The sequence below is a fragment of the Mustela nivalis genome (genome assembly GCF_964662115.1).
Source record: "Mustela nivalis genome assembly, chromosome: 1".
Lineage (NCBI taxonomy): Eukaryota > Metazoa > Chordata > Mammalia > Carnivora > Mustelidae > Mustela > Mustela nivalis.
Genome location: NC_139020.1, coordinates 160,203,766 through 160,217,061, shown reverse-complemented (window position 1 = coordinate 160,217,061; position 13,296 = coordinate 160,203,766). Strand labels below are relative to the sequence as shown.

The window sequence follows — 13,296 nt, the reverse complement described above, 5'->3', positions numbered from 1 at the left end:
TCCCCTCATCATCTCCACCACGGCCCCAGAACATTCGCCGTGGAAGGTGACACTGCCTCCCACCACCACCCCTCTGCTGCCTCCGTCACCACTAGCTCCACCGCATTTTCAAAATCAAGCCACACAGGGAGAATTTGCTGAGGCGACTTTGACCAGCTGCTGCCACCAGTCCCTCCTTGCCAGTCACTGACCCCCTCCACTGACTGCACCAGAGGGGCTGTTCACCAGCAAGCCTTCTGCCCTGCTCCAGACTCCCACTCAGTACGGCTCCCTGGGGCCCACTGGGAGCCCCGTGCTGGTCCTCTGCATTCCTCTGGCCAGTGGGCGGGCAGACAGAGTGAAGGGGGAAAGCAGGGATGTTCCTGGCCAGGCCTAGAAGCGGTAGCCATGGCTTTTGCAAGCAGTCATTGTCCGGAACCAGGAACCAGCCCCGCCCTAACCACAGGGAGGCCTGGCACAGTGCTCTTCCTGGGCGCCCAGCCACGGCAGCAGGTGGGCCTCTGGCCACTGCTCGCCCTAACAGGTCTATGCGAAGCTAATGGCGTTGGACCAGAAGGCGGACCCAGTGTCGAGAGGGTGTTTACAAAGGGTGGGCTCTCTTGGTGGTGGGGGGGGGCACACACTGAGTCCTGGCCCCATGCCGCAGCCATGCCCAGCCGCTGACACAGTGCCAGGGCGCACGTGTTTTGCATATACACTCAGCTGCACCTCCTGTGCGTGCATGCGTGCAGTCTCTCAGGACCTCCACCATCTCCAGCCCCTGCGGATGACACGTCTAACACGATGACAGCTAATTCCTTGGTAAGCCAAGAAGAATGCACTCCATCTCTTGAAAAGGGCCTGAGAGGGCACCTGGGTGGCTCAGCTGGCTGAGTGACTGCCTTCAGCTCAGCTCATGAGCCTGGAATCACGGGATCGAGGCTTGCATCAGGCTCCCTGCTCGACAGGGAATCTGCTTCTCCCTCTGACCTTACCCCTCTCATACTTTCCTGCTTTCATTCTCTCTCTCTTTCAAATAAATAAATAAAATCTTTAAAAAGAAAGAGAGAAAACAACAAAACCTGAGCCCGCCTTGTGTGTGTGCCCAAGATGGCAGAATATAGAAGACTCTTGTCCCTGCTCAGCTCTGCCCCTGCAAGGAAAGAGTTGAGTCCGTGGCCTGGGGAATCTTTGAAGAACAGCATCCGAATCCAAAGACATCCCCAAACCTCTGATTGGCAGCTTTATAAACAGCTCTGGGGCTGGAATCCTCATTCTCAAACACTACAGGTGGTAGGCGGTGATGTCTTACACTTCAGACTTCGCGACATGTCTCAAGATCTTGGGAAAGTCTTTTTTTAGCTAGATCTCTAATGAAGAGGGTTAAATTCAGAGAGGAAAGCTAAACTGTATTACCTTCTTAATTTCAAAAAAATTAAAATACCTCAAGGTTGTCAGGGCAACCACACAGAAGGATCCAGATGGAGCCCTTGACAGCCCCAGTGATCCTGTTTCTGTTCAGACTCTTACAGGGACAGAGATAAAAATCCTATTTCTTTCTTTTGGGTCTGTGTATGCCTACTAAGTAGAAAAAAAATGTGAGGTTTACAAAGACATCATGAAAGGAGAAGTGGGGCACCAAGGTTCAGCCAACCTGCTGGGTTCCTTATCGAAAGCTTCAGGGTGCCGACCTGTGAGTAAAAACATGAACAGGAATACAGGCATTTGATGCTTTCGGTTCTAAAAGGACTCCATGCACCTGCATCGCAACCTGAATAACTAGCTCTTACTTTGAGTTCAGAAAGTGTGGTTACCTTATAAAGTCTTTTAACTAAGTCTTTGTATATTTATGTAGGATCCTTCAACAAACGTGGATTGTTTTATTCTGTAACTGAAGCCACCCATTCATTTTGTCTTTAAAAAGTCGGAGTCGGGCGTGCCTGGGTGGCTCACTTAGTTGGGCGTTTGTCTTCGGCTCAGGTGGTGATCCTGGAGTCTTGGGATCGAGTCCCACATCAGGCTCCCTGCTGGGCAGGAAGTCTGCTTCTCCCTCTCACCCAACCCCTCCTCATGCTCTCTCTCTCTCATCCTCTCTCTCTCAAACAAATAAATAAAATCTTTTTTTAAAAAAAGTTTTAAACAATGTCTGGAGTGGGGACTCGGGGGATGGAGGGAATGGGGAGTTGTTGGACAAGTATGGAGCTTTAGTTTTGCAAGAACTGATTTCAAAGCTCTGGAGGTGGATGCTGGTGGTGGTTCCCCAACCACGTGAAAATACTTAACACTACTGAACTGTACACTCAAAAATGCTGAAGACAGCAAATTTTATGTATATTTGATCATAACATATACATAACATAATAATATACATAAACTATACATAGACTATACATAGTCTAGAGTGATGGTTTTCAAACATTTTTAGCTGTGAGACCTATTTTCCCATAAACCCTTAAGCAGTACCTGCTATATGAAATAAAGTGGCTCATTCTGGTTGGAGGGGGGTCTAACTGCTGCCCTTCCTCCTTCTCCATCTCTGCCCTTTGTGGGCTACTGACAAGCTTTAAGACTCTTAAAAACCCCATTTATGAAACACCAACCTAGAACTCTAGTGGGGTATTAAAATTCAGTTAAAAAAAAAAAAAAAACAAGTATGACAGGGGTGCTTGGGTGGCTCAATGGGTTAAGCCTCTGCCTTCAGCCCAGGTCATGATCTCAGGGTCCTGGGATCAAGCCCCACATCAGGCTCTCTGCTCAGCAGGGAGCCTGCTTCCTCCTTTCTCTCTCTCTGCCTGCCTCTCTGCCTACTTGTGATCTCTGTCTGTCAAATAAATAAAATCTTAAAAAAAAAAAAGGTATGACAAAGTGTCACCGAGGACATAAGGTCTGAAACATGAAAAGAGGTACCCATTTGTGAACAGCAAGATTCAGTCCTCCCAGATTAGTCTCTAAATCCATTTCATCCCAGTCAAAATGTTGGCCATAGAACCTGACAAATCAGGGATGACACTGAGACCACCTGAACCTCCTTATCGATCTTCATGAGAGAGGTAAGCAGAAAGCCAGATAAAGCCAGAACTGCTGTTTGGAGAGGCGTTGGTGGTGCATACAGAACCTTCCCGAGACTCTGCTTACCCTGGGCATACTGACCACATGGGCCTTTGTGGTCTGACAAGCTTAAGACTCTTAAAAAGCCCATTTATGAAACACGAACCTAGAACTCTAGTGGGGTATTAAAATTCAGTCCCTGCTCCCTGCCCTAAGCCTCATTGAAATTACCAGATGATTGTAAAAAAAGGGATAAACCCACAAGGACCAGGTTAATGGAGGAGACAACTGTAGGAAAGTGATGTCCACAAGCTTCTGTAAGATGAAGAGTAGGCAGAGGAACCTCAGCTGTCTGGGCAGGTGAGAAAAGCACCCCCCACCCCCACCTGCAGAGAAAGCCCTAGGAGGGGCAGCCCTGTCATCCCCCAGAACCCTCAGGAGGCTCCATGCTCCCTTTATGCAATTGGCATATGACTTTTATTCAGAAAGGAAACCAAAGAATTTTTTAAGGTCTGCAAGATGACACCACTTTACATGATTTTCATTTAAGATAACAAAATTCAAATGTAACAAACTGCGCTAATGAGCCATACGACACTCATGACACGATACTCTTTAAAGCAGCAAGGGTGTGCCAAAGCCATCATGTAGATCCTAAAAATATTTCCGGTATGCCTTGTTTACAAGCTCTTGTACCAAAGCAATCGGAATAGTTCACATCCAGGAAAAACACACAGAACCTTTAAAATAGAATTTATCCTTTTATTAAACAACTTTGTAGAAAATGGTATATTAGGAAGTAAAAGGTTTTTGTAGCACCAACCACTTTGTATTTTAAAAAGGTAATAGTTTGTGCAAAGACGAATTTGCTTTTATTTCTAGGTTGCACAGATTTTAAGATCAGATCATGGGGGAGGCTAGGGGCTGAGAACCAAGCGCTGGGTAAAAATCAGGCTCAGAGCATTTGGAACCGGCAGGTGCCCTCTCCATCTTGCACCTCGACATGACCATCATCTTGTCCCAACCCTGCAGGAGAGAGGAGATGTGCTTTCAGAGACACTGAGAAGAGTCTCCGGGCCTGGAACCACAGGCAGGACCACCGATCCATGGGAGGAGACAGAGGATGCTTACTGCAAAAACAGAAAGGCCTGGGAGAAAAGATTTCTAGGCACAGACATCTGAGGATCCCTCCCTAGTGGAAAAGCCAGATTGGTCCCAGTTATCTTATAGGAAGAAGTCACCCCATCGTGGGACCCACACATTCAGCCATGCTCCCCAGAAGCTTTCAATACAGGGGGATAGTTAGGGGTGACCAGGCTGAGAAAAGCCTCCAACATGATCAAAACAAACGGCAGGAAGAAAAGAACACTGAGCAAAGAACAGGAGAATATTTGAAAACTTGTTTTGGAAACAGCAAAACACCCAGTGGTTCCTTGAAGTAATGAATGACTCTAGGTCTGGGCAGAAAATGCACGATATAGGTCAGAAAGCAAAGAAGCACTCAAGACCAATGCACTACGGCAAAGAACTCGGGAGCCTGCTTGAAAGGAGTCTCGGTGTCCAGAGATGGAATAAATAGAGCACTGAAAAGAGCGATGACTTCAGTGGATTAATCCACTGAATGTGTTCCTTCACTGAAACACACACACACAGGGTGCGTGGGTGGCTCAGTGGGTTAAGTGTCTGCCTTCAGCTCGGTTCATGATCTCAGGTTCCTGGAATCGAGCCCCACATAGGGCTCTTTGCTCAGCGGGGAGCCTGCTTCCTCCTCTCTCTCTCTGCCTACACTCTGCCTACTTGTGATCTCTGTCAAATAGATAAATAAAATCTTAAAAAAAAAAAAAAGTGTGGTGCCTGGGTGGCTCAGTCAGTTAAGCGGCTGCCTTCGGCTCGGGTCATGATCCCAGGGACCTGGGACCTGAGCCCTGCATCAGGCTCCCTGCTCAGTGGGAAGTCTGCTTTTCTCTCTCCCTCTGCCTGCCGCTCTGCCCATGTGTGCTCTCTCTCTCTCTCTCCATCCCTCTGTCACAGAATCTTTAAAAAAAAAAAAAAAAAAGTAAGACCAAGGACCAAGGAAATAGTCTCTCTTTCTCCTTTAAAAAAAAAGAAAAAGAAAAAGAAACACCCCCCCACACACACACACACATTCAGTATATTTTAATTCACTGAAGCCATATCGGCTCAAATAATTCCAGCTAGTGTACATGGAAGGGACGACTTATGGGAAAGTTGAACAGAAAGAGTTAGATGGTGCCATTTTTTTAAAAGATTTTTTAAAGATTTAAAGATGACCTGAGCCGAAGGCAGAGGCTTTAACCCACTGAGCCACACAGGTGCCCCGATGGTGCCATTTTTGCGATCCCCTGATCAAAGGACTGAGTCAGGCAGCGATGGTTAACAGATGGTAAACACATTAGGTGAAAGGCCAACGAGGAACCTTACGAAAAGGCCCGAGTGGGCACCATCTGACCCCCTTGATCAATCCTCAACACATTGAAAGGGGGACACCCTGCCATTACGTGCTTCCTGGCATGATCAAAAGCTCAAATCGCATCACCCCTATTCTTGCCAAGAAGCCAACTGAACCACCCATTTCCAGAAAGTACGGGAGAGAGAAAATCATACTAAAGAATCCCACAGGGGTGTAATCCGCCAAATTCAAAACGTGAGAGGGGATGCTACAGGCAAATGACCCAGTTTCACCAACAAGTGAGTGGCATGAAAAAAATAAAAAAGAAGGGAATGCTACTCTAGTTTTAAAAAGACCTAAAAAGAGATACACACCCAAATCTGATAACTAGCAACAACAACCAAAGACAAAATTAGAAAACTTTTTTTTTTTTTTTGAGCAATTGGTGAATTTGCATATGGACAGATCCAGGAGGACTTGGAATTATGATTACTTTTGTTGGGTGGGGTAATGGCCTTAAGGTTCTGCTTGTTTGCTTGTTTTTAGAATCACAGTGACCAGATTGGGTGAAATGCATCCCGTCTGTGACTGGCATCACGGTTTCCGAATGTTACATTGTTTTCATGACTTTTCTGAAGTACACTGTGTCCTTCTATGACAAGTGTAGTTGGTGTCGATCATAGAAGACTGGAAAGTGTGGAAAGGCAGAAGGAAGACCCAAGTTCCCCAGTCCTTCGTTGAGATTGTCCTCCACCTCCAACGCTCAGACATATGGTCTAAAATACTCCGCAGCGAGGGGTGGCTGCCTCCCAGTTTCCCCTTGTATAGAAATAAGGCTGTTGTGGATATTCTTATGCATAGAGGTTTTATTGTTCGTAAGATTCATTCCTGGAGATAAATCGCCGTAAGACTTCTATTATTTTCAGAAACGTCCACTCAGAATCGGGTCCCTTTTGTCAAATGCATACCTGTCAGTCCAGCCACAGTCCCACCCCACGGAATCCAAGGGTCCCTCCCAGGACTTGAGGCTTGGGGATTGAGGCACAATCCTCTGGAGGATGGAAACACACTTCAGGGAGAATTGGCAAGAACCTTCGCACCTTCTTTTCTAGGAAGAACCTTAAAACTTCTGAGACAGGAAGGCCTGCCCAGGGGCCACCAGTAGGCAGGCTGTGTAGACCAGCGTTCCTCGAACTCTAACCTCGCGGATCTTACTATAATCCAGATTCTGAATCGGGACCTCTGGCATGGACACTGAGATCCTGCCTTTCTAACCAGCTCCTGGAGGACGCCAGGCTACTGGACGACCACATGTCGAGCAGAAGCCTGGAGCATGCTGGCCCCACTCACCCAGCTTCCAGGACCTAACTCACCAGCCCCCTGTCCGCCCTCTCTCCTGACCTCCTCCGCCAGATCCGCATCTCCTGACATCCCCGCAGCACTGCACCAGACCCTCCAGCTCCCTTGTAAGTACTGTTGACCCTGCACTGATGAGTAAGCAGCTCTGAACTGGGAACTGGGAAGCTCCATGTCTGCAGCTTGTTCCCTGGAACCGAACTGAGGCAATGGTCGCAGCAGGATGCCAGGTGCAGAGTCCCCACTGGGGACAGAGGCCTGAAGCACAAGGCCCGGGTGTGGGAGGGGTGGGACACATCCCGGGCTCCCTCTCAGGGCAGAGGCTGGGGAGGCCCCCAAGGTGGCCCTGGTCAGAGCACACCACGGATGCCCAGGAAGCAACAGTCAGAGCCAAGGCTGCCCTCTGGGCTGGGTGTGTTCTTTCCAGTAGAGATGCGACACAGCAGTCTCCAGGGCTGTGTGTGTCGGGGTGTGGGCTGCTCCATGTACTCTGTAGGGATCCTGGGAGGGTCTGGGAGTCAGCATCAGGACTAGGGGGCTGTCCTTTGGGTCCGGGCCCCAACTTGGACTGTGTGTCAACAGGTGGCCCTGCTTGGGGAAGCCTGTGACACAGGGGGGAGTTGGGCTTTTTGGGCGGGTCTGGGGGGTCTGCCTGTCAGGGGAGCAGCAGGGTCAGGGAACAGCAGAGCCCCCTGTGGCTGGGGCTGGCCAAGTGTCAGGGGAGAGGCTAGCCAGGCCATGGCCAGCCAGGACAGGTCCCTTGAGGGAGCCTGAAGGCAGCAGGGAGCTACGCAGATCCAAGCAAGGAGCTGAGCTGAGTAGTGTGTGACCTGCCTTAGGAAAGTGCGAGGAGCTGGTTGTGGAGACAGGCCGGAGGCAGGGCAGGCGGAGGCTGGCTGGGGAGGGAATGGCTGCACGGGAAGGGCAATGGAGGGTGAGGAGAGGGGGGGTGACTGGGGTGGGGGCACCTTGCCTCCTGGCTTCCCTCAAGGCAGGGCTGGCTTGTCCCCCCTCAGCTGAGCCCCTGGGTGAATGTGTGCAGAGAGCAGGGGGGGAGGCGGGGTTGCAGCTTTGGGAACCCCCAGGGAAGGGAGGGGCAGAGCCAGGCTCAGCTCTGGGACCTAGGCTCCTGGCCATAGTTTCCCTGTTTTAAAGCCCAGGACTTTGTCCCAGGGTCCGGCAGTGCTACGGTGCAGGCAGAGGCAAGCGAGGGCCCTCATCACAGCCTCCTTGGGGTGTGTGGTGGCCGGGCTCAGACCACTCTCTTGGGGGTTTTTCTTCCAAAGGGCACATGTAGGCTTGGGGGCTGCCCAGCATTCAAAGACAGCAGGAAATCCAAACTGTAGGCATTTCTTCTGCCTGGAAAAGGTGACTGGAAATGCCTGGAGTGTGACCCCTCTGGAAGGTCCAGGCTCCAGGCCTCCATCCCTTAGTCAGTGGAGTTACCAGGCTTCTAACCCCTGGGATAGAGCCAGACACAGGAGCCCCTGCTCCAGCCCCGCAGTGTACAGAGCCTGTCCATCTGGGGTCTTACAGTGGCTTGCCAGGATGCAGGCAGTACAGGAATGAGTGTCCCATATCTGAGGAAACCGAGGCCCAAGGCCCAAGGTCACGATGTCCGTCTGTCATAGAGCGGGGCGTGGCAGACCGAGTAGCAACCAAGTACAGTAGGACCCAGCCACAGCGAGCAGCCGTGCCATGCAATCTTTATCTGGCCCCCATGTCAGCAGAGGCGCCCTTCTGAGAATGACCGGGAACAGACCCCAGAGTACCTGGGTGGGCTAGGAGTTCATGGACTTCCTGGTGCCAAGAGTCCCAGTGAGGCACCACTCCCTACTATGTGCCGAAACCATTATCTGCCCTGGGAACATAACAGTGAGCAGAACCAGTCTGGCCCTCGAGGGGGCTCTGCTGACTAGCCGGTTGGCTCATCTGCAAAGAACAAGGATAGTAATACCTTTCCACAGGGTTGTGGATCAGAGATCCCAGGCCTGGTGCCCCTGGTTATCACTCAATCATACGCCTCAATCTGCCTCCGCAGCTCAAACCCAGCTGAAGGCACCTGAGGCCCAGAGAAGTGCAGTAACTTGCCCGAGGTCACACAGTTACATCAACTCAAGCTCCTTCCTGCCCCTTAGGCATTCACTGCTTCTCTGCTAAAGGATCCCATATGGGTCTGGGGCAGAGAAGTCTTAACAGGACAACACAAGGCTTGTAGGCAGTGTGTAGGCCCACCCCACCCCACCCCACCCTCACTCTGGGCCTGGAGACTAGTTAGGGAAGCCCGCTGGGCCAGTGGAACCATCTGTGGAGACATGGCCACCTGGGCCAGCTCTAGGCTCAGTGGTGGACAGAACCAGTCTTGGACACCATCAGCTCTTTGCAGAAATCTGTTTAATGGTTTAGGAATGTGTACATTCTGGCTCTGCCGTTTCCATAAAGGCAACTTTTCCATGTTTCAAAAAAAATAGATTTGCTATAAAGATTTATGTATCATAAATAGGAAATGTGAAAAATCCCCCCCAATGCAAACGGCATCCTTGGGCTTAGCAGAGGCCCTCCCCACGGCCCAACGGTCCAGGCCAGCAGGGTGTGGAGAGTCCGAGGCCCCAGCCCTGGCAGCCCTCCTGGGAAAGAGTAACTGAATTCAATATGAATTAGGAGCTTCCTCCAGCTCCGTGCCTTCTGGGGCCTGATGTCCACGAACCCCTCTTCTGGAAGGACAGGGCCCCACCTCTCCGGTTCGGTAATCATGATCCGTGTCCCTTGTCTTCTTGCTCTTCAGCCTGTGTCGCACTGGCTGCACCCCCACAGAGGGTGCTCTCCCCGGGCCTGCTGGCCGCGAGGACACTTCCACACCCTCTGTCCCCTGCCTCCTCTTCCACACCCTACCCCCTGCCCGGACCTGTTCCTGCTCTTGGGTAATTTATAAACAGAGGAAGAGTTGAAGCTCGCTGGCCGCAGAAGCCCCAGGCCTGCTGCGGGAGGAAACCGAGGTGGGTTGTATTATTTCTCAACACTTCCCCACTTTCTCCTACCCAAGTACAGGTCCCCATGTGACAAAAGATGGAGACCCAGGAGACGGTGAGGCCTCTGGCCAACAGGGCCCTACAGGCAGGCAGTGCAGCCGGTGTGCAGTCAAGGCCACACCAGCGTCGGGCCCTGAGCACGAACGTTTGTATCTGGGCCTGAAGCTTGTAAATGGTCTATTTGAGCCTGTAGGAAATGGTTCCCGCTGAGGCAGAGGGTGACAAAGAACTCAATCTTTGCCAAGGGATACTGTGAGCAAGGGACCAGCTTGGGGTGGGGCCAGTTCTCAGAGGTGTCCAAGTGGGTCATTTGTGGACTCTAAATATAAAGGCTGGATGAGTGGGTGAGTGGATGGGAAGGGGCGGCCTGGACAGAGGGTGCTCCTGGGGGACAGGGTGCTAGGGAGAAGCCAGGGCAGAGCTGTGGAGGCCATGGACAGCCAGAGCCTGGACTGTATCCCGAGGGTCCCTGGTACCCCAAAAGGTGAGGGGACAGCATCAGTATGACCTTTTGCTACTGCCACACTGACCGCAGCAGGAGGGTGCCTCGGGCTGCCCAAGCTAGAAGCCCAGGGGCCCAGGAGGTCCATGAGGTGTGCTGGGGAGGCTGGGGCCTGTCCAGAGCGGGGGCAGGGGGCAGAGTGAAAGTGGGATCCTAGCACTGTGCTAGGGTAGGGAGAGAGAGTGAGGAACCTAAGACAACCCTTGGATTTCTAAGCTAAACCCCTGGAGGCCGTGGTGGCAAGACACCCTGGGACTGAGAAAGGCAGGAAAGGGAAGTGTTTTCAGTGTTGCTAGGTGAGCTAAAAGCTGCCAGTGGGCAGAAACCTCCCTGGTCCTAGATGAGCCGGCTGCTCTCTTCCCTTCTCAACCAAGCCCCTGCAAGGTTTCGGCCTCTAACCCTGGGGTCTAGAGCAGGAGGATGGTTCATAGTCCAAGCCCCTGTCACCAGCCAGCTACCTGTTGCTGTGCCTCCCAAGGGCATCCCTGTGAAGGAGGTGGAATGGAAGGGCCTCCCGTGTTCCCTAGCAATCCAACCCTGAGGCACAGAGACAGCAAACAAGTAACAAGGGGCAGGGTCCGTATCTGGGCTCAGCAGGAACTGAGGCTGCAAGTCAATCATGGGGGTAGGCCCAGGCCTGCACTCCAAGGCCCCCTGCACCCTTGCCACCAACCCCCAAAGCAGCAGGTCTTTGCAAGGTCAGGCTTCCTGAGATTTCTCTTCCAGCCTGCACAAACATCACCCCCCCAGCAGAGGTCATAGGGCGGAAGACCTCTGCCCTTGGCCTGAATGTGCATTAGTCACAGACACATTCTACTTTGCAGGTAGAGCCCAGGCACTGCGGTGAAGGGGCATGGCAGACACCAGTTCTTCCTGCCAGCAGCTGGGCTCCAGGCCACACTCACTCCATCCCACTGGCAAAGCCACTGAAGAAGGAAGCCAGGTGGCCTTCTTACTCTCAGGTGCCACCCCACCCGGCCACCAGTGAGCTGGTTCCCCTCAGTGCAAGCCCCTGCTCAGTAGCTCCTGGTCCAACCAGACCACATCCTTCCTCTCCAGAACCAGGCTCAGTCAATCCCAGGGCTGCCTCCCTGCCTGAAAGGGAGTCACCAGCCCTGCTTGTCTTGGTCTCAGCCAGGGAAGCCTTCCATGCCTGACTCTACTTCACCAGACTGCTGTGGGTCTGGCTGCTGCAGAAGATCTGGCTTCTGGCTCTGCAGTCAGGCCTGCCTGCGAGAGGGGGTGACGCAGGCCAAAGGATGGGAAATGGAAGGCAAGGGAAGTCAGTTGGAGACCTGTGGCCCACCACTGGAGGGCCGGGGCTGGGCCCAGGGCGCTGCCTGGGCTCCACATCCACGATGTGGGCTTGTGATATGCCAAATGGCTCTGATGGCAGTGTCCTTCCTGGGGCTCCATAGAGAGGGGTACCTAAGGGACTAAACCGGGCTGACACGGAGGGCCTGGGTGGTACAGGAAGATCACCTGCCTCCCCCAGCTCAGTCTCTGTGATCCTCTGAACTACCCCCAGAGGCTGGTGTGCCTCCCAGAGCCCCAGGAGGAGGACATGGCCAGACCCAGAACTGCCAGGGCCTTGACTTCTTCATCCCGGAAACCACAAACTAGACTGGGAGCAGTGGGCGAGCTGTCACTCTACGGCTGCACGGGTGGCAGGAAGGGCTTCCGCACAGGTCAGACTAGGCATCCCGAGCATCCCTCTCAGGCCTTAGCCTCAGCCTTTTTCCTTAAATGTCCACATTCCTACCTCTTAACCCCCCAAGTTCTGAGAGTCAGTGCTGAAGAATCAGCTGGTTTTGCAACCTGAGAGGCAAAACTTTGGGCCCCAAGTCAGCAGACAGTCCCTGCTTGGCTGCGGGCCCTGACCCCATGCTCATGCCGATGCAAACAAGAAGCTACATGGAAAATGAGAAAACTTGAGAGGTCTTGCTAAGGCAGCAAGCCAAACCCCAAGCTATCTCTGAGCTTAGAGCTGGCAGTGAAGGAAGGAAGAAGGTTCCTTGCCCAGAAAGAGCTAGGGCTTCCCTGGGGCTCAGGAACCAAGTCTGTCGGCCCGGTTTTTCTCGTGCTCTGAGGCTCACGCACAGAGGCCCTGGAATGACTCCGAAGAACCCAACGCACCAGCTGCATCCCTGGAGGCAGCCACCTGCCACCATAGCCGCAGCAAAATGCAAGGAGTAGAATGGTCAGAACCAGTTGGTGCTGAGCAGGGGAGGCACGTCCTGGCCCCTTCTCCTATGGTGGTCCACCCCGGCAGGCCTGGAGCCAGTCTTGGACTGTGAAGGATGCAGAGGGGACAGTCCCTGGCTGGTAGAATGGGCCCCACACCTGATACCCGGTATGATACCCGCTTCTTCCTTCCTCGAAGGTAGCCTTCCCATCAAGTACCCAGGCCACGGAATGGATCATTCCAGGACTTTATCTGGCTGCTCTAGAATCACTGGCGCCATGGAGGGCCAGCTCTGGAGGGGGGCCCGGCAGGCCAGAGAGACAGAGAGAGAGAGAGAGAGAGAGAGAAAGAGAGAGGAGGTGGGGAGGGCCCTGCCTGCCTGCCCTGTCCCCCGGTCAGCAGCCACAACCCCAGCTCTCCCCGACGTCCTTGCTGTCCAGCTGGATGTGGTCGGTGCCCTTCTCGCTGAGCAGAGGGCCGCCGTGCCTGACGACCAGCTCCGTGGCCACCCTCACGAAGGCCTCCTCCACGTTGCTCGAGTCCTTGGCGGATGTCTCGATGGCACACAGGATGTCGTAGTGCTCTGCCAGGCTCTGCGCCTCGGCCAGCGGGACCTCCCGGAGCTCGCCCAGGTCCGACTTGTTCCCTGCAGGGAAAGGCCGGGAGTGGCTAGGTGAGGCCCACAGGTGCCAGCAAGCCCTGTCCCCTCCCTGGCAGGGCCAAGCTGAGAGACCCTGGTGGCCCTGTCCACCACCAACGAATATCGTTTTGTGTGACCATCTCTTTT

The 13,296-nt window shown here is 53.1% G+C and overlaps 1 protein-coding gene and 1 long non-coding RNA gene across 2 annotated transcripts in view; both read right to left on the bottom strand.

The window, feature by feature from the left end:
* Nucleotides 1-13,296, bottom strand: part of LOC309872844 — an 802,828-nt gene that overhangs the window by 309,907 nt on the left and 479,625 nt on the right. The window lies entirely within an intron of this gene.
* Nucleotides 9,171-13,296, bottom strand: part of RAB43 (RAB43, member RAS oncogene family) — a 35,219-nt gene continuing 31,093 nt past the window's right edge. The window contains exon 3 of the mRNA XM_082747705.1: nucleotides 9,171-13,155. Coding sequence (XP_082603831.1) covers nucleotides 12,905-13,155 — 251 coding nt within the window. The 3' untranslated portion in view covers nucleotides 9,171-12,904. The remainder of the gene's footprint in view (nucleotides 13,156-13,296) is intronic.